The 21,010-nt window shown below is 42.8% G+C and overlaps 1 protein-coding gene across 1 annotated transcript in view; it reads left to right on the top strand.

Annotated features, from left to right (window-relative positions):
* The window catches only part of exoc6b (exocyst complex component 6B), a 134,285-nt gene that overhangs the window by 67,369 nt on the left and 45,906 nt on the right, over positions 1–21,010 (top strand). Inside the window, exons 16-18 of the mRNA XM_079579994.1 lie at positions 3,238–3,349; positions 5,443–5,577; positions 5,654–5,842. Of these exons, the coding sequence (XP_079436120.1) occupies positions 3,238–3,349; positions 5,443–5,577; positions 5,654–5,842 (436 nt within the window). The remainder of the gene's footprint in view (positions 1–3,237; positions 3,350–5,442; positions 5,578–5,653; positions 5,843–21,010) is intronic.

Genomic DNA, 21,010 nt, shown 5'->3' with positions numbered 1-21,010 from the left:
ATATTTAAGGAGAAAAAAAATCCAGATGTTCCTTCACATTTCCCTTTAGTCTTATTCTATCTGAACAGTTGTTTCTTAAAGCTACATTAGCAAATGATCCATGTGGTTTAACCCCTTAACTAAGAATTTTCTACATGGTTTTATATTACGTTTTACAAAGACGAAAGTTAAACGTTTTGGATTTCCTTCCACAAACTTCTCACAATAGTTGGAGTTTTGGTCCATTCGTCCAAACGGAACTGCTGTAACTGAGACACATTTGTAGCCGCCTTGTGTGCCTATGCCTTTCCAGCTCTGCCCAGACATTTAAACTGGACTGAGATCAGGACTTTCAAAACATTGACTTTGTTTTTCTTAAGTCCCTTTGTACCAGTTTGGCTTTGGGTCATTGTCCATTTGAAGAAACATCTGCCCCCGAGCTTTAACTTCCTGCTCTTGAGATGTTGCTCCAATATTTCCACATAGAGTTCTTTCTTCATGATGTCGTCTATTGTGTGAAGTCCCTCGTGCAGCAAAACAGCCCCACAGCATGATGCTGCCCCCCTGTATTCACAGTTGGGATGGTTTTCTCAGGCTTTCCCTTCAAACGTGATGATGGTCATTATGGACAAACAAACTCCAAACTTTCTGATGTTTCTTCTGGAGTCAGAGCTTCTTCCTGCAGAGTTCCAGGTCCAGGACTTGTTTCACTCTGGATAATGACAAACTCTGACCAGGTTCAGAATCTTCACCAGGTCTTTTGTTCTTGGGTTGATCTTCACATTTCAGACACAGAACCCGCCTTCTTTCTGATCTGTGTGATGACTGGACATTTACATCACTGTTTTAACCCCTTAACTCCCACCTGAACCGAGCACAGTTTCTCCAGTTTGGCTTTACCCCAGTCCAAAAGCTTCTGGAAAAAAGGTGTGAAAATAGCGACAGAACTGAGACGAAAACAATGATGAAGATGTGACAAAAAAGTGAGAAAACTTTGACAATAATGTGACAAAAAAATAACACAAAAATAACAAAAAATTACAAAAAAATACAAAAAATTACAAAAAATAAAAAAATGACAAAAATTATACAAAAAAATAAAATAAAATAAAAAAAATGACAAAAATTATACAAAAAAATACAAAAAAATGACAAAATATTTGACAAAAAATAACAAAAAAAAACAAAAAATACAATAAAATGACAAAAAATTACAATAAAATAAAATAAAAATTACAAAAAAATACAAAAAAAACAAAAAATAACAAAAAATTGACAAAAAATGACAAAAAAAATGGCAAAAAATTATTAAAAAAATTGACAAAAAAAGGCCAAAAAAATGATAAAAAATTGACAAAAAAGTTACAAAATTAGTTGAAATCCCCCCAAAAAAGATGGAAATTTTTTTTGTAGTTTTGTAGATCTTAGCTTTCAAATGAGGCGTTACACTGGCCTACAGGATATGGGTAAAGCTGAACTGGAGAAAATGCTCTCGGTTCAGGCGGGAGTTAAGAGGTTAAGTTTCTACTAAACAAACAAAAGAAAACTGTCTTCATTTAATCTGTTTCCTGAGGCGTCTCTTTAACACTGACATGTGACTGAGCTGTGGGGACGACGACATGGATTTTGTCACTTTTATAAAGTTTGGCAACGATAGTTAGCGTTGATGTTCCTACCCCTAACTCCTTTCTAACCGACAGCCCAATTCGGAGTCTTCTTATCATGACATTTGACATTTGACTCATCTGCACAGCGCCACCTCCTGTTCTGGAGTGTGCATTATTAGGCTTAAAATGGGGAAAATATGTGGCCAACTTTTACGCTTCAGTTTTCAGATTTTATAGAGATGTAACGGAGCAGAAAGTCTTATATTTATCTTTCAAATGTGTAAAAGTAAGAAGTTGAGTTGGAAAAATGACGTTCAACCCAAACAAGCAGGAGCAGTTTTCAGGAGCCTGAAAGGACCTTTGCTAAAGCGATCGCCCTGGTGTCGGTGAGTGAAGGATTATGGATGAGTCTGAGATGGTCAGCTTCTCCCCCGACAGGAGCTGGATCTGAACGAGGTGGCTCTGGCTCCCGACTCCACGTCTCAAACCACAAATAAATCTCTGCCTTTGAGCTGAAACATCCGCGGCCTCAGACGTCTGCGGACCGTCGAGAAAAACTAAAGAGAAGCAGGATTCTGAACGTCGTCCAGGAGCAGGAGCGGCTTTCAGAAGAGCGATTCTGAGAAGGATCATTCGCAGGTGGTTTTGAGCGATGGGTTTGTTTGAAAATCAGTCGAGAACAGGGAGAAAACCTGCCAACAATTCTGTGTTTGTGAGGTTTTGATTTCTGTCGGACCAGGAGTTCGATATTGAAGAATCCCTCTGACATAAGCCTTCCAAATCTTGTGAAGTTGTGAGTCTGCAGGAGCTTCTTAACCCCTTAACTCCCACCTGAACCGAGCACATTTTCTCCAGTTTGGCTTTACCCCAGTCCAAAAGCTTCTGGAAAAAAAGGTGCGAAAATAGAAACAAAGCTGAGACGAAAACAATGATGGAAATGTGACAAAAAAGTGAGAAAACATTGACAAAGAAGTGACGGAAAATTGATGAAAAAATGACAAAATTGTGACGAAAAAAAGACCAAAATGTGATAAAAATGTGACAAAAAAATTACAAAAATGTGATAAAAATATGACAAAAAAATAACAAAAAATTGACAAAAAAATAGAAAAAAAATACAAAAATGTGACAAAAATGTGATAGAAAATTGACGAAAAAATGACGAAGAATTTATGAAAAAGTGGCAAAAATGTCACAAGAAATTGACAAAAAAATTATAAAAATATAACAAAAATGTGACTAAAAATGACAAAAACTTGATAAAAAATTGACGAAAAAATTGACAAAGATGTGACAAAAATTTGATAAAAATTTGACAAAAAAATAACAAAAAATTGACAAAAAAAAGACAAAAATGTGACAAAAAAATGATAAAAATTGGATAAAGAAATTATGAAAAAAAGACCAAAATGTGATAAAAATTTGACCCCAAAAAAAAAAAAGACAAAAATGTGACAAAAATGTGATACAAAATTGATGAAAAAATGACAAAAATGTGACAAAAAATGACAAAAAAATGACAAAAATGAGTTAAATACCCAACAAAAAAATGCTGAAAAAAAAATGTGATGACGTAAGGAAAAAGATCCTCTGGGTTCAGGCGGGAGTTAAGAGGTTAATGTGCTTGTTTTCCGTCTGCTTGTCGTTTTAGCTCCACTGAAGTCGACGACATGATCCGAAAGTCGACCAACCTCCTCCTGACGCGAACCCTGAGCCACTGCCTGCAGTACGGCATCAAGAAGAAGAACGTGGGGCTGGCAGAGGTTTGACACGTTTCCTTTAATGACCTCATTCTGTCTCAGACGGAGCTTTACCTTCAGTCCTGCAGTGATGAACCCGTGTAGAGCTGGGAACTTAATGATGCTTGGTTTATACTTTCTATACTAAATGATTTGTCCTATAGAACCAGAAAAGAAAAACAATATAAATGTATTCCTTTTCCTTCCATTTAAAGCAGCACTAAGTAACTTGTTTACCTTAACTTACCTTAAGGCGAGACACTGCAGGTGAATAAGGAAAAAAAATACATTTAGAGATTTCAATTTGAAACTTTTGCTGAACATCACAGATATAAATATGAGAAAAAAATGTATTGCACTTTTTCTGTCATTTGATATTTTCACATAAAAATAAGGCATTTTGTGGCCAAAATTTCCTATATTTTGGGCAACGAAATCAAAATAATGAATTGAACCAGATTAAATTTTATGGTTTTATTTTATTGACATATTAGTGACTAAGATTTTTTCAGACGGGATTTTGGATGTTTTGTTTAGTTTTTCAATAAACTAATCATCAGTGAAAAAATCTGTAAAAACTGAAATTCCGCCTGTTTTTTATAACGGAATAAATCAGGCTAGGAATTAGATATTAAAAAAATCCCTCTGAAAAAGTTAGTTTTTTGTCATTTTTATATCTGACATGAAAACTAAGATGTAAAGGGAGGAAAATAGATACAAATCTCCACTTCGACCACTGCGTGAAAAATCAATACTTTCACCTGCCGTGTCTCGCCTTAAAGCAGTACTAAGTAACTCTTCCCCCTAGAGGCCATAAGCGCAACTGCAGGTGTAGTAGCAAGTTACGATTTTTTAATTTATTAATTGTCTTGGAGAGTAAATACTACGCTGACAGGAAAGGTGAAGGGAGAGAGGGTTACTGTGCATCCAATTATACAATGGAAATATTTTTTTTCACTCAAACTTGGCTGTAAATACTGTTTAAAGTGACGTTATCCCGCAGTTAGCTTTGCCCGTTAGCATGTTAGCTTCTTCTTCGTGATTCCATTAGTGTGTATTGGTTGCTCCGGACCGGTGGCAGTCAAGTTGCAAACATGGTTTTCTGGCCAGAGACACCAGGGGGCGATGAAAGACCCTCCAATCATCCCATAAACACTTGTATTTCCCCCACAGGGACTACGGGAAGGATTTATTAAGGTAAATAAGTTACTTAGTACTGCTTTAATAAATCCTTCCCGTCGTCCCTCTGGGGGTGATACAAGTGTTAAAGGAATAGGCCACCGTTTTTACATACTGAGATATGTTCTTACCTAACCTTAGTCGTGTTAATATATCCCCGTCTGGTCTTTGTCCGTGCGCTCTGTCACGCAAACGGAGCACATACGCAGCCTCTCCCACATGTCACATAGCTCCAAAAAAGCTCACGATAGAAGCTACCAAGCTCTTCCACGTGTTCCCTATTTAAATAAAGTTACGTGAAGTGTTTTCATGCAAAGTATATTTACACAGAAATGTAACATGTCGATTTTATAAGCAGATAAAAAGGGGGACTATATTGTGAGGCGTAATGATACGAGGAGCACAACGTCCGCGCAGTAACTCAGACTTCCCCCGCTCACTTCCGTCAATAGAAGCTGCGTGACTATTTCCATTATTTTTGTTTTACTTTTTGTATTTTCTTTTTCCCAAATGTTCTAATATTTTGACCAATTTTTTCCACAGTTTTTCCCAAATTGTTTCTATTTTTTTAACACATTTTTTCACTTTTTTCTTTTAATTTTTCCCACAATTTTGAGGTTTGCCAAAATATTATTATCATATATAACAGTTATTTTTTTTATTTTTTTTCCATTTTTTTTTTTCAACGCGTGTTTCACTTTTCATGTCTTTTACATTTTGAGGACCAACAGCATCAATATAAATATAAAGATTTTTTATTTCTTTTTGTTTTTATTACTTTTCATTGATACCAGTAGTAACCAGTGAATTTCTCCACTGTGAGATCAATAAAGGATTATCTCATCTTAACTAAACCTTTCCTTACTCTACCAGACTGGTCTCGTTTAACGGTTTCATAATGAACTGATTGATTAGTAACTCTCCTCCTCTGTGAGCAGCTGGTGCAGGTGATCATCAACAGCACACATCTGGAGCACAGCTGTGGCTTCCTGGAGGAGTTCATCTCCAACATCACCAACGTTCCTCTGGACACCGTCAGCGCCACCAGACTCTACGGACCCTCCACCTTCAAGGTACAAAGACACGCCCTGAGACCTCTCCCTGAGGTGAGGCTCAGGTCTGGAAGGTTCTGACGTCGGTTTCTCGCAGGACGCCAGTCACGCGGCGGAGGCGGAGATCTACGCCAGCCTCAACGCCAAGATCGACCAGTTCCTGCAGCTCGCCGACTACGACTGGCTGGCTCCGGCGCCGGGGGGCGGGGCCTCCGAGGTCAGCGATTACCTCATCGACCTCATCGCGTTTCTGCGGAGCACGTTCAGCGTCTTCACCAACCTCCCCGTGAGTACTTTTACTACTAATACTACCAGCCTCCCCGGGAGTCCTGCAAATACTTTCACTACACGATGGAGTGCTCATTTTCTGAACATCCATCTAGTTTTTTCTGCGTCCGGTGTCGACCCTCCGGACTCGGGCTGAGAGCGGCAGAAAACAGGCTGTGGCTCCAGTTCATGATTTTACTGCACTTTTCATTTAGACTCGGACCTCAGAGCTACAACCAAATCTAACCAACAGCCTGTGATCAACAAAACCGAGCACATTTTCTCCAGTTTGGCTTTAGCCCAATCCAAAAGCTTCTGGGAAAAAGGTGTGAAAATAGCAACAAAACTGAGACGGAAACAATGATGGAAATGTGACAAAAAAGTGACGAAAATGTCACAAGAAATTGACAAAAAATGTGACAAAAAATTACAAAAATTTGATAAAAAATTACGAAAATGTGACAAAAAAAAATATTAAAAAATTGAAGAAAAAATGAGAAAAATGTGACAAAAAATGAGAAAAATCGGATTAAAAAATGACGAAGAAATGACGAAAAAATTACGAAAATGTGACAAAAAAAATATTAAAAAATTGAAGAAAAAATGACAAAAATGTGACAAAAAATTGATGAAAAATTGATGAAAAATCGATGAAAAATGGATGAAAAAGTGGCGAAAATGTCACAAGAAATTGACAAAAAATGTGACAAAAAAGTGAGAAAAATCTGATTAAAAAATGACGAAAAAATGACGCAAAAATGACGAAAATGTAACAAAAAAAATTATAAAAAAATTGAAGAAAAAATGACGAAAATGTGACAAAAAAGTGAGAAAACATTGACGAAAAAGTGACGAAAAAAATCACAAAAATATGACAATTTTTTTTAAATTTAATTAAAAAATGACAAAAAAATGACGAAAATGTGACAAAAAAAATATACAAAAATTGAAGAAAAAATGACAAAAATGTGACAAAAAAGTGAGAAAAATCTGATTTAAAAATTGAAGAAAAAATGACAAAAATGTGACAAAAAATGACCCAAAAAATGACAAAAATGAGTTGAATACCCAACAAAAAAAATGATGAAAAAAAAATCTGTTGATGTGAGGAAAAAGATCCTTTCGGTTCAGGCGGGAGTTAAGAGGTTAAAGTACTCTAGAAATGTAAAAAAAATACTCTAAATTCCTTAAAATGAGCACCCTTTTAGTCCACAATCCTAAAAGAATTCTCATCTATAGGTAGAAATTACTTAAATCTACTTGAATTAAGAGATTAAATCTAAAGTTGGAGTAGATTTGGCCTCCCAATGGAACAAGCACAAGTTTTTTCTTAATTATTTTGTATAATTTCAAGTGAATACGGCTTATTGTCTTTCTAATGGCCTCGACTATCACCTTGAATATGGGCCGGTCCTGACCCAAAAGTCCCAGCCCCCCCTGTTTCAGAACAAGTTTCCGCTCTTCGTTGTAAAATCCCTCTCCGCTGATGTGACTCTGATTAATTCTGACCACAGGCGTCTTTTCCATCCAAATATGTGATAATTACAAAAACATGAAGCCCTTGTAGCGTAATCCCGTTGGCGGTGAGTCGCTGTAATGTGATTAGCTTCACCTCCGCGCCGCGTATCACGCTCACTCTGAGCCGCTTTGGTCGGGAGCGGGTCACAGGGCGCCGAGGCCACCCACCGCCGTGCCTGCTCTAAGTGTTTCTGCCTCCTAATCCCATTTACTCCCACCACCTCCGCGTCACCCCCCCCCTCCCAGCGCCCGCTCGCTGCCCCCAGGACCTGACCTCGTGTCTGGGCTCGGGCCTCCTAAGTCGATCAGATGTTATGGATCTAAACTGCGGTGGGGGAAATGCCAGGACGGACTGTAACAGGTGGGAATCACAGGGAAATACGTGAAGTTAAGTACGTTCATGAGACGTGAGGCGCTGTGGAGGGAGAGCAGAGATGTATATACAAACGAAATCACAGGATATGTTCTGCAAAGTCCTGCTGAAAATGGGGACGATACACTTTTGTCACAGTCTAATTAGGGCTGTCACGGTATGAACATTTTACCTCACGGTTATTGTGACCAAAATTATCACGGTTTTCACACACATTTTTTTTAAAATGTGTGTTAATATGTTCAGAAAGCATTGATAGTCCTACACAAACTGGAATAGTTTCAAAAAAGCTTAACTGTGCTTGTTACATAAAAAAAAATACAGACGAAGCCTTTTCACATCAAAGTAAAGGAACTATAACGATGTGTTGTTGATGTTTCGAGGGTGTTACATGGACTATTTATACTGTCAGAAACGAAGATAAACTGTCTATATCAGGAAGATTGTTGTTGTCCTTCCAGTGAGCTTTCGCTTTGCAGATTTGGGAAAATGACATCATTATTAATTCATAATTCTGTGGCGAGAGTGAATCTATTGCAATCTGCCACTGGGAGCCCCGTAACGCATCGTGCGGAGGTATCCGGACACGGCTTATGCTGGCAGTGGCGCTGCAGCCGCACTATGGGGCGAGTCGTAACATTCTCCCACAACCCAAAGTCCCACATCAGCATTTCAGCTAAAGCGCTAACGTTAGCTTACGGCTATAGAGCTGTGGGAGACGCTAACATTAGCTTACTGCTATAGAGCTGTGGGAGACGCTAACGTTAGCTTACTGCTATAGAGCTGTGGAGACGCTAACGTTAGCTTACTGCTATAGAGCTGTGGAGACGCTAACGTTAGCTTACTGCTATAGAGCTGTGTTTCTTAAAATACCCAGAACATGCCCTGACTTCAGGCTCGGTCTCTGAGGCTGATCCTGCGCTGTCGTGTCGGACATGATTCCAGCTTAGAGAAAGTTTTGTTTTGGTTGTAGCTCGAGAGGCGCCTGCGGCAGCTTCAGCTCATGAGGCTCACTTTGCCTAAACCGCGGCCGCCGTAATCCACCGCCGTAACATATTTTTTCAAAAACAAGACGGTAATTATTATTGTCAACATTTTTACCGGGGTTTACGGCTACACCGGTAACCGTGACATCCCTAAGTCTAATACGTATTATGATGTTCAGGGGCCGATACGTGTTGCAACACAGTAAGTCCTGTTCCTGTAAAAATGAAACATGAACAGAAGAAGGAGCCCTCGCCGTTGGACACTCGCATACGCACATTTACCAAAGGATTCACCGTATTTTCCGGATTATAAGTCGCTCCGGAGTATAAGACGCACCAGCCAAAATATAAAGAAAAAAACAAAAGGCTGAATACTAGTTATGGCCAAAACCCTCGGAGCTCCGGAGCTTCACGGTTTTCGGTATTGTCGCGGTATTTTTTTAAATGTGTGTTAATATGTTATTGATAGTCCTACACAAACTGGAATAGTTTCAAAAAAGTTTAACAGTGCTTGTTACATAAAAAAATACAGACGAAGAAAGCCTTTTCACATCAAAGCAAAGGAACTATAACGATGTGTTGTTGATGTTTCGAGGGTGTTACATGGACTATTTATACTGTCAGAAACGAAGATAAACTGTCTATATCAGGAAGATTGTTGTTGTCCTTCCAGTGAGCTTTCGCTTTGCAGATTTGGGAAAATGCCATCAATATTAATTCATAATTCTGTGGCGAGCGTGAATCTATTGCAATCTGCCACTGGGAGCCCCGTAACGCATTGTGCCATCGTGCGGAGGTATCCGGACACGGCTTATGCTGGCGGTGGCGCTGCAGCCGCACTATGGGGCGAGTCGTAACATTCTCCCACAACCCAAAGTCCCACATCAGCATTTCAGCTAAAGCGCTAACGTTAGCTTACGGCTATAGAGCTGTGGGAGACGCTAACATTAGCTTACTGCTATAGAGCTGTGGGAGACGCTAACGCTAGCTTACTGCTATAGAGCTGTGGGAGACGCTAACGCTAGCTTACTGCTATAGAGCTGTGGGAGACGCTAACGCTAGCTTACTGCTATAGAGCTGTGGGAGACGCTAACGCTAGCTTACTGCTATAGAGCTGTGGGAGATGCTAACGTTAGCTTACTGCTATAGAGCTGTGGGAGACGCTAACGCTAGCTTACTGCTATAGAGCTGTGGGAGACGCTAACGCTAGCTTACTGCTATAGAGCTGTGGAGACACTAACGCTAGCTTACTGCTATAGAGCTGTGGGAGACGCTAACGCTAGCTTACTGCTATAGAGCTGTGGGAGACGCTAACGCTAGCTTACTGCTATAGAGCTGTGGAGACACTAACGCTAGCTTACTGCTATAGAGCTGTGGGAGACGCTAACGCTAGCTTACTGCTATAGAGCTGTGGGAGATGCTAACGTTAGCTTACTGCTATAGAGCTGTGGAGACACTAACGCTAGCTTACTGCTATAGAGCTGTGGGAGATGCTAACGTTAGCTTACTGCTATAGAGCTGTGGAGACACTAACGCTAGCTTACTGCTATAGAGCTGTGGGAGATGCTAACGTTAGCTTACTGCTATAGAGCTGTGGAGACACTAACGCTAGCTTACTGCTATAGAGCTGTGGAGACACTAACGCTAGCTTACTGCTATAGAGCTGTGGAGACACTAACGCTAGCTTACTGCTATAGAGCTGTGGAGACACTAACGCTAGCTTACTGCTATAGAGCTGTGGGAGACGCTAACGCTAGCTTACTGCTATAGAGCTGTGGGAGATGCTAACGTTAGCTTACTGCTATAGAGCTGTGGAGACACTAACGCTAGCTTACTGCTATAGAGCTGTGGGAGATGCTAACGTTAGCTTACTGCTATAGAGCTGTGGAGACACTAACGCTAGCTTACTGCTATAGAGCTGTGGGAGACGCTAACGTTAGCTTACTGCTATAGAGCTGAGACGGTCACGCAGGAGAGTCAGAGGTTCGAAGTCTTGCTGCTTTAGAGACACTTTTTCTGCCTGTTCCACAAACAGGAAAACTGTCTCTGTCAACTGTCCTTCAGCTTCTTAAAATACACAAAACATGTCCAGACTTCAGGCTCGGTCTCTGAGGCTGATCCTGCGCTGTCGTGTCGGACATGATTCCAGCTTAGAGAAAGTTTTGTTTTGGTTGTAGCTCCAGAGGCGCCTGCGGCAGCTTCAGCTCATGAGGCTCACTTTGCCTAAACCGCGGCCGCCGTAATCCACCGCCGTAACATATTTTTTCAAAAACAAGATGGTAATTATTATTGTCAACATTTTTACTGGGGTTTACCACTACACCGGTAACCGTGACATCCCTAAGTCTAATACGTATTATGATGTTCAGGGGCCGATACGTGTTGCAACACAGTAAGTCCTGTTCCTGTAAAAATGAAACATGAACAGAAGAAGGAGCCCTCGCCGTTGGACACTCGCATACGCACATTTACCAAAGGATTCACCGTATTTTCCGGATTATAAGTCGCTCCGGAGTATAAGACGCACCAGCCAAAATATAAAGAAAAAAACAAAAGGCTGAATACTAGTTATGGCCAAAACCCTCGGAGCTCCGGAGCTTGTATCTAAACTCTACGTCGGAGACTCTTTCAGTAACACCTGGTCACGTGACTGTCTCGAAAACGGCTTCATTCTGTGAGTATCGTGTCTCAGAGCGTCTCACTGAGCTGCCTTTAGCGATGAGGCATAAACAACGTCCATATAATGATACATAAATGTGCTGTATTTCACACATTTCACATTTAACTGTGTTCATGTGGAGAAAGTGGCTGTGGGTCAGAATATGTTTTATATTTTCTTATTCTTTACAAAGTCCTGCTTTTGAACAGGTACTAAAGCAGGCGAGGGAAACGTAAAGAGCGCCATCTACAGCTAAAAGTGCCAAAATGACTGAATGAAGTAAAAAGATTATGCATTGATGTCCTGCCTTTGAGCAGCAGAGCCGCAGAGAGCAGGTTTGGACTGGTTTAGACCTGTTTGGGCCGGGTTAGACCTGGTTTGGGCGGGTTTAGACCTGGTTTGGGCGGGTTTAGACCTGGTTTGGGCGGGTTTAGACCTGGCTTGGGCTGGTTTAGACCTATTTGGACTGGTTTAGACCTGGCTTGGACCAGTTTAGACCTGGTTTGGGCTGGTTTAGACCTGGCTTGGGCTGGTTTAGACCTGGCTTGGGCTGGTTTAGACCTGTTTGGACTGGTTTCGACCTGGTTTGGTCCAGTTTAGACCTGTTTGGATCAGTTTAAACCTGACTTGGGCTGGTTTAGACCTGGCTTAGGCTGGTTTAGACCTGGCTTGGCTGTTTTTGACCCTGCTTGGACCAGTTTCGACCTGTTTAGACCTGGTTTGGTCCAGTTTAGACCTGTTTGGACCAGTTTAGACCTGTTTGGATCAGTTTAGACCTGACTTGGGCTAATTTAGACCTGGTTTGGACCAGTTTAGACCTGACTTGGGCTGGTTTAGACCTGTTTGGACTGGTTTAGACTTGGCTTGGGCTGGTTTCGACCTGGTTTGGTCCAGTTTCGACCTGTTTGGATCAGTTTAGACCTGGTTTGGACAGATTTTGACTGACGTAGACCTTTTTTTTACTGGTTTAGAGGAAGTTTGGATGGGTTTTATGCTGGTTTAGAACAGGTTTTGACTGGTTTAGAGCAGATAACAGAGGAGGCCTATTAATAAAAATAAAAACATTGTTAGAAAATAATAATAATAAAAAAGCGCAGAGGGAGCAGCATTAAAGTGTTAAAACTCAGATGTTAAAGGGACGGTAACAGTGAAAGTGCCGCCCCTGTAATGTGTCAGAAGCGGCTCCAGATTGTCTAAACTCTGGGCCTAAGTCTCTCCCAAAGCGCCTTTACGGGTCACAGTCTGCGCTCGCTTAGCTGCAAATCCCCGCGGTGACGCAACCTCGGAGGCGACATCGATCTCATAAACGCCGACACTCACGGTGACGCTGCAAATGCCCCGAAACCTCCAAACTCGGGCTAATCCCGGCGCTAATGAGGGCCTCACGCCGCCGGGCCAGGACTGCGGAGGAAACCAAAACAACAGGAGGAAATGTCCCGAACGCAGCCAGGAAATGGAATTACAACTTTTCTGATTAGCAACAACAGAAAACCAGGAAAACGAACTAAACAAACATTCACTTTATCTTTTTAAACACGAATCATGTAAATAAATGAAGCTTAGGCCATGTTTAAGGCGACTCGAGCAAAAGCAGAAGCTCCTTCAGTCTCCTCTGATCCTCCTGCACTGGCCAGTTCCTCCTCCACAGCTCCCTCCGCTCCACAACAGTCTTTCACCATCTTTTTTCTGTTTAATTCTCCAGTAAACCAGTGTTGATTTCTGACAACATATTTTAATTTAGTTTTAGTCTTTTAAAGGGCTTGATGGGTCAAATCGATTAATATGTTAAAAAATGTATTATTTTAGATATGTAAGGATTAAACATCTCGGAGCCGCACTACACGGTTCTAACGCTCGACACAGTGTTGTTCCTCCTGCATTATAACGTCTAATGCGGCTCCTCGTTGTTTAATCCGCTTATACCAGGGTCCCACAAACGTAACATTTATAATAAATGTTGTTTTCATTGACTAAACTCACTAAATATGCCAAACTACGGGACTATTTTGTGTGGGTTATTAGCCGGTCACTGAAGGCTGGTCTCAGAGCGAGTCATTCTCCGCAGCTATTACGAGGATCTCAGTCAGGCTCAACGACACAACATCAGCACAGAATCACAACACAACAGGACTAACCCGGAAACACTTTTCCCTGGAAGTAAACACTGATATGCGGCACTCGTGGGCAGGAGTTATTTCACTTTTACGCTGTTTAACCTGAAGCTAGCTAGCTAGCTCAACCAGCTCAACTGTTTATGGAAACAGCTGCGGTGGAGTCGCTGACACCTGGGCCCAACTGAAACTTTTATGTTTGACTTTACTAATCCAGACAAATATGCTTCAATGCAGGATCATTTTATGTACGTCTGAAAATCATGAATAGCCTTAACCGTTTTCAATAGAAATGTAAAGCTCATATGTTATTAACAGTAGCTAACCTAGCTGCTCACTCTCCTCTACAAACATTTATCAAACATTTTGTTTGGGCCAAAAACGTTGAAATTAACACAAAATCCATCTCATACGTTCCTGTCAGTCACTAATTACGCCTTTATCTGATTCAGCTGTGTCATGCGTTGCTATGGCGACGCCACAGCGGAGTGATATCCCAGTGATTTAACTACCGGACTAAAATAATGCACCAGCCAATCAGAATCCAGGATTCACCCAGACCATGGTGTAAATATTCTATTTTTGTTTTTAGATTTTTTTTTTTGCTATGCCCGATCCCGTCGGACCTGGGAAGCTCAGCGGGAAGAGCTTGGTCGGTACTTGGATGGGAGACCATGTAGTAACACCCGGAAGCCTGGGTGAATGGAGTGAGTGGTTGGTGGTGGTCGGAGGGGCCGATGGCGCAGACTGGTTGCCTCGCATCCATCAGTCTACCCCAGGGCAGCTGTGGCTACAATAGTAGCTTACTTCCACCAAGCATGGAGTGAATGAATAATGCAATGTAAAGCGTAGAGTGTCCAGAAAACCAATGCATTATTATTTGGCCCGAGCGGCCTGGCAGGCTCAGGGGGTGGGGTCTGTTTTTGTGGATCCACATTTTGGCCTAAACTCCCGCTCCTTGGTCTTGTGTTGCTGTAGGGAACTCCCGTAGAGCATGCGACTTTACCGGTGAGTATGAGCCAGCTCTAACCGAGTGCAGTGCCTTTAATCCTCGTAACATCTCATAGAGGAGCAGTTTGACTAACGCGTGTGGCTTGTTTAAACTCCCGCACAAATAATAATCACCCCCCGGTAGAGTCGCTGAAACTAACCCTAACAGAGAGGAGGAGCCGGGTCTGGTTTAGGCTCGATACGAGGACCACGTTAGGGTTTGGTTTAGACTCGATCCGAGGACCACGTTAGGGTTTGGTTTAGGCTCGATACGAGGACCATGTTAGGGTTTAGTTTAGACTCGATACGAGGACCATGTTAGGGTTTAGTTTAGACTCGATACGAGGACCATGTTAGGGTTTGGTTTAGACTCGATACGAGGACCATGTTAGGGTTTGGTTTAGACTCGATACGAGGACCATGTTAGGGTTTGGTTTAGACTCGATACGAGGACCATGTTAGGGTTTGGTTTAGACTCGATACAAGGACCACGTTAGGGTTTAGTTTAGACTCGATATGAGGACCATGTTAGGGTTTGGTTTAGACTCGATACGAGGACCATGTTAGGGTTTGGTTTAGACTCGATACGAGGACCATGTTAGGGTTTGGTTTAGACTCGATACGAGGACCACGTTAGGGTTTGGTTTAGACTCGATACGAGGACCATGTTAGGGTTTGGTTTAGACTCGATACGAGGACCACGTTAGGGTTTGGTTTAGACTCAATACGAGGACCATGTTAGGGTTTGGTTTAGACTCGATACGAGGACCATGTTAGGGTTTGGTTTAGACTCGATACGAGGACCACGTTAGGGTTTGGTTTAGACTCGATACGAGGACCATGTTAGGGTTTGGTTTAGACTCGATACGAGGACCACGTTAGGGTTTGGTTTAGACTCGATACGAGGACCACGTTAGGGTTTAGTTTAGACTCAATACGAGGACCATGTTAGGGTTTGGTTTAGACTCGATATGAGGACCATGTTAGGGTTTGGTTTAGACTCGATACGAGGACCACGTTAGGGTTTGGTTTAGACTCAATACGAGGACCATGTTAGGGTTTGGTTTAGACTCGATACGAGGACCATGTTAGGGTTTAGTTTAGACTCGATACGAGGACCATGTTAGGGTTTGGTTTAGACTCGATACGAGGACCATGTTAGGGTTTGGTTTAGACTCGATACGAGGACCATGTTAGGGTTTGTTTAGACTCGATACGAGGACCATGTTAGGGTTTGTTTAGACTCGATACGAGGACCATGTTAGGGTTTAGTTTAGACTCGATATGAGGACCATGTTAGGGTTTGTTTAGACTCGATACGAGGACCACGTTAGGGTTTGGTTTAGACTCGATACGAGGACCACGTTAGGGTTTGGTTTAGACTCGATACGAGGACCATGTTAGGGTTTGGTTTAGACTCGATACGAGGACCATGTTAGGGTTTGTTTAGACTCGATACGAGGACCACGTTAGGGTTTGGTTTAGACTCGATACGAGGACCACGTTAGGGTTTGGTTTAGGCTCGATACGAGGACCATGTTAGGGTTTAGTTTAGACTCGATACGAGGACCATGTTAGGGTTTAGTTTAGACTCGATACGAGGACCATGTTAGGGTTTGGTTTAGACTCGATACGAGGACCATGTTAGGGTTTGGTTTAGACTCGATACGAGGACCATGTTAGGGTTTGGTTTAGACTCGATACGAGGACCATGTTAGGGTTTGGTTTAGACTCGATACAAGGACCACGTTAGGGTTTAGTTTAGACTCGATATGAGGACCATGTTAGGGTTTGGTTTAGACTCGATACGAGGACCATGTTAGGGTTTAGTTTAGACTCAATACGAGGACCATGTTAGGGTTTGGTTTAGACTCGATACGAGGACCATGTTAGGGTTTGGTTTAGACTCGATACGAGGACCACGTTAGGGTTTGGTTTAGACTCAATACGAGGACCATGTTAGGGTTTGGTTTAGACTCGATACGAGGACCATGTTAGGGTTTGGTTTAGACTCGATACGAGGACCACGTTAGGGTTTGGTTTAGACTCGATACGAGGACCACGTTAGGGTTTAGTTTAGACTCAATACGAGGACCATGTTAGGGTTTGGTTTAGACTCGATATGAGGACCATGTTAGGGTTTGGTTTAGACTCGATACGAGGACCACGTTAGGGTTTGGTTTAGACTCAATACGAGGACCATGTTAGGGTTTGGTTTAGACTCGATACGAGGACCATGTTAGGGTTTGGTTTAGACTCGATACGAGGACCATGTTAGGGTTTAGTTTAGACTCGATACGAGGACCATGTTAGGGTTTGGTTTAGACTCGATACGAGGACCATGTTAGGGTTTGGTTTAGACTCGATACGAGGACCATGTTAGGGTTTGTTTAGACTCGATACGAGGACCATGTTAGGGTTTGTTTAGACTCGATACGAGGACCATGTTAGGGTTTAGTTTAGACTCGATATGAGGACCATGTTAGGGTTTGTTTAGACTCGATACGAGGACCACGTTAGGGTTTGGTTTAGACTCGATACGAGGACCACGTTAGGGTTTGGTTTAGACTCGATACGAGGACCATGTTAGGGTTTGGTTTAGACTCGATACGAGGACCATGTTAGGGTTTGTTTAGACTCGATACGAGGACCACGTTAGGGTTTGGTTTAGACTCGATACGAGAACCACGTTAGGGTTTGGTTTAGGCTCGATACGAGGACCATGTTAGGGTTTAGTTTAGACTCGATACGAGGACCATGTTAGGGTTTAGTTTAGACTCGATACGAGGACCATGTTAGGGTTTGGTTTAGACTCGATACGAGGACCATGTTAGGGTTTGGTTTAGACTCGATACGAGGACCATGTTAGGGTTTGGTTTAGACTCGATACGAGGACCATGTTAGGGTTTGGTTTAGACTCGATACAAGGACCACGTTAGGGTTTAGTTTAGACTCGATACGAGGACCATGTTAGGGTTTGGTTTAGACTCGATACGAGGACCATGTTAGGGTTTAGTTTAGACTCAATACGAGGACCATGTTAGGGTTTGGTTTAGACTCAATACGAGGACCATGTTAGGGTTTGGTTTAGACTCGATACGAGGACCATGTTAGGGTTTGGTTTAGACTCGATACGAGGACCACGTTAGGGTTTGGTTTAGACTCAATACGAGGACCATGTTAGGGTTTGGTTTAGACTCGATACGAGGACCATGTTAGGGTTTGGTTTAGACTCGATACGAGGACCACGTTAGGGTTTGGTTTAGACTCGATACGAGGACCATGTTAGGGTTTGGTTTAGACTCGATACGAGGACCACGTTAGGGTTTGGTTTAGACTCGATACGAGGACCACGTTAGGGTTTAGTTTAGACTCAATACGAGGACCATGTTAGGGTTTGGTTTAGACTCGATATGAGGACCATGTTAGGGTTTGGTTTAGACTCGATACGAGGACCACGTTAGGGTTTGGTTTAGACTCAATACGAGGACCATGTTAGGGTTTGGTTTAGACTCGATACGAGGACCATGTTAGGGTTTAGTTTAGACTCGATACGAGGACCATGTTAGGGTTTGGTTTAGACTCGATACGAGGACCATGTTAGGGTTTGGTTTAGACTCGATACGAGGACCATGTTAGGGTTTGTTTAGACTCGATACGAGGACCATGTTAGGGTTTGTTTAGACTCGATACGAGGACCATGTTAGGGTTTAGTTTAGACTCGATATGAGGACCATGTTAGGGTTTGTTTAGACTCGATACGAGGACCACGTTAGGGTTTGGTTTAGACTCGATACGAGGACCACGTTAGGGTTTGGTTTAGACTCGATACGAGGACCATGTTAGGGTTTGGTTTAGACTCGATACGAGGACCATGTTAGGGTTTGTTTAGACTCGATACGAGGACCACGTTAGGGTTTGGTTTAGACTCGATACGAGGACCATGTTAGGGTTTGGTTTAGACTCGATACGAGGACCATGTTAGGGTTTGTTTAGACTCGATACGAGGACCACGTTAGGGTTTGGACTCGATACGAGGACCACGTTAGGGTTTAGTTTAGACTCGATACGAGGACCATGTTAGGGTTTGGTTTAGACTCGATACGAAGACCACGTTAGGGTTTGGTTTAGACTCGATACGAGGACCATGTTAGGGTTTGTTTAGACTCGATACGAGGACCACGTTAGGGTTTGGACTCGATACGAGGACCACGTTAGGGTTTGGACTCGATACGAGGACCACGTTAGGGTTTGGTTTAGACTCGATACGAGGACCACGTTATGGTTTGGACTCGATACGAGGACCACGTTAGGGTTTGGTTTAGACTCGATACGAGGACCACGTTACGGTTTGGACTCGATACGAGGACCACGTTAGGGTTTGGTTTAGGCTCGATACGAGGACCACGTTAGGGTTTGGTTTAGACTCGATACGAGGACCATGTTAGGGTTTGGTTTAGACTTGATACGAGGACCATGTTAGGGTTTAGACTCGATACGAGGACCACGTTAGGGTTTAGTTTAGACTCGATACGAGGACCACGTTAGGGTTTGTTTAGACTCGATACGAGGACCACGTTAGGGTTTGGACTCGATACGAGGACCATGTTAGGGTTTGGACTCGATACGAGGACCACGTTAGGGTTTGGTTTAGACTCGATACGAGGACCACGTTAGGGTTTGGTTTAGACTTGATACGAGGACCATGTTAGGGTTTGGTTTAGACTCGATACGAGGACCACGTTAGGGTTTGGTTTAGACTTGATACGAGGACCACGTTAGGGTTTGGTTTAGACTTGATACGAGGACCACGTTAGGGTTTGGTTCAGACTCGATACGAGGACCATGTTAGGGTTTAGTTTAGACTCGATACGAGGACCATGTTAGGGTTTGGTTTAGACTTGATACGAGGACCACGTTAGGGTTTGGTTTAGACTTGATACGAGGACCACGTTAGGGTTTGGTTTAGACTTGATACGAGGACCACGTTAGGGTTTGGTTCAGACTCGATACGAGGATCATGTTAGGGTTTGTTTAGACTCGATACGAGGACCACGTTAGGGTTTAGTTTAGACTCGATACGAGGACCACGTTAGGGTTTAGTTTAGACTCGATACGAGGACCACGTTAGGGTTTGGTTTAGACTTGATACGAGGACCACGTTAGGGTTTGGTTCAGACTCGATACGAGGACCATGTTAGGGTTTAGTTTAGACTCGATACGAGGACCATGTTAGGGTTTAGTTTAGACTCGATACGAGGACCATGTTAGGGTTTGGTTCAGACTCGATACGAGGACCATGTTAGGGTTTGTTTAGACTCGATACGAGGACCATGTTAGGGTTTGGTTCAGACTCGATACGAGGACCACGTTAGGGTTTAGTTTAGACTCGATACGAGGACCACGTTAGGGTTTGTTTAGACTCGATACGAGGACCACGTTAGGGTTAGTTTAGACTCGATACGAGGACCACGTTAGGGTTTGGTTTAGACTCGATACGAGGACCACGTTAGGGTCTGGTTTAGACTCGATACGAGGACCACGTTAGGGTTTAGTTTAGACTCGATACGAGGACCACGTTAGGGTTTGGTTTAGACTTGATACGAGGACCACGTTAGGGTTTGGTTTAGACTCGATACGAGGACCACGTTAGGGTTTGGTTTAGACTCGATACGAGGACCACGTTAGGGTTTGGTTTAGACTCGATACGAGGACCACGTTAGGGTTTGGTTTAGGCTCGATACGAGGACCACGTTAGGGTTTAGTTTAGACTCGATACGAGGACCACGTTAGGGTTTAGTTTAGACTCGATACGAGGACCACGTTAGGGTTTAGTTTAGGCTCGATACGAGGACCACGTTAGGGTTTGGTTTAGACTCGATACGAGGACCATGTTAGGGTTTGGTTTAGGCTCGATACGAGGACCATGTTAGGGTTTGGTTTAGACTCGATAAGAGGACCATGTTAGGGTTTGGTTTAGACTCGATACGAGGACCACGTTAGGGTTTGTTTAGACTCGATACGAGGACCACGTTAGGGTTTGGTTTAGACTCGATACGAGGACCACGTTAGGGTTTAGTTTAGACTCGATACGAGGACCACGTTAGGGTTTGGTTTAGACTCGATACGAGGACCACGTTAGGGTTTGGTTTAGGCTCGATACGAGGACCACGTTAGGGTTTGGTTTAGGCTCGATACGAGGACCACGTTAGGGTTTGGTTTAGACTCGATACGAGGACCATGTTAGGGTTTGGTTTAGACTCGATATGAGGACCACGTTAGGGTTTGGTTTAGACTCGATACGAGGACCATGTTAGGGTTTGGTTTAGACTCGATACGAGGACCACATTAGGGTTTGGTTTAGACTCGATTCGAGGACCATGTTAGGGTTTGGTTCAGGGCGTTTCTTAGGCTCTCAGATGATGCCGTCGCCTTAAACCACATTAGCAACAACATAAAGCAGTTTTTCTCTCATTACGTGAGTGAAAAACCCTTTTCAGCCGATCACAGTGCGGTTTCCTTTATTCTAGACACTAATGAATAATGCGAG

Source organism: Gobius niger (assembly GCF_951799975.1).
Source record: "Gobius niger genome assembly, chromosome: 21".
In the NCBI taxonomy this organism is placed as follows: Eukaryota; Metazoa; Chordata; class Actinopteri; order Gobiiformes; family Gobiidae; genus Gobius; species Gobius niger.
This window is presented reverse-complemented; position numbering and strand designations above follow the sequence as displayed.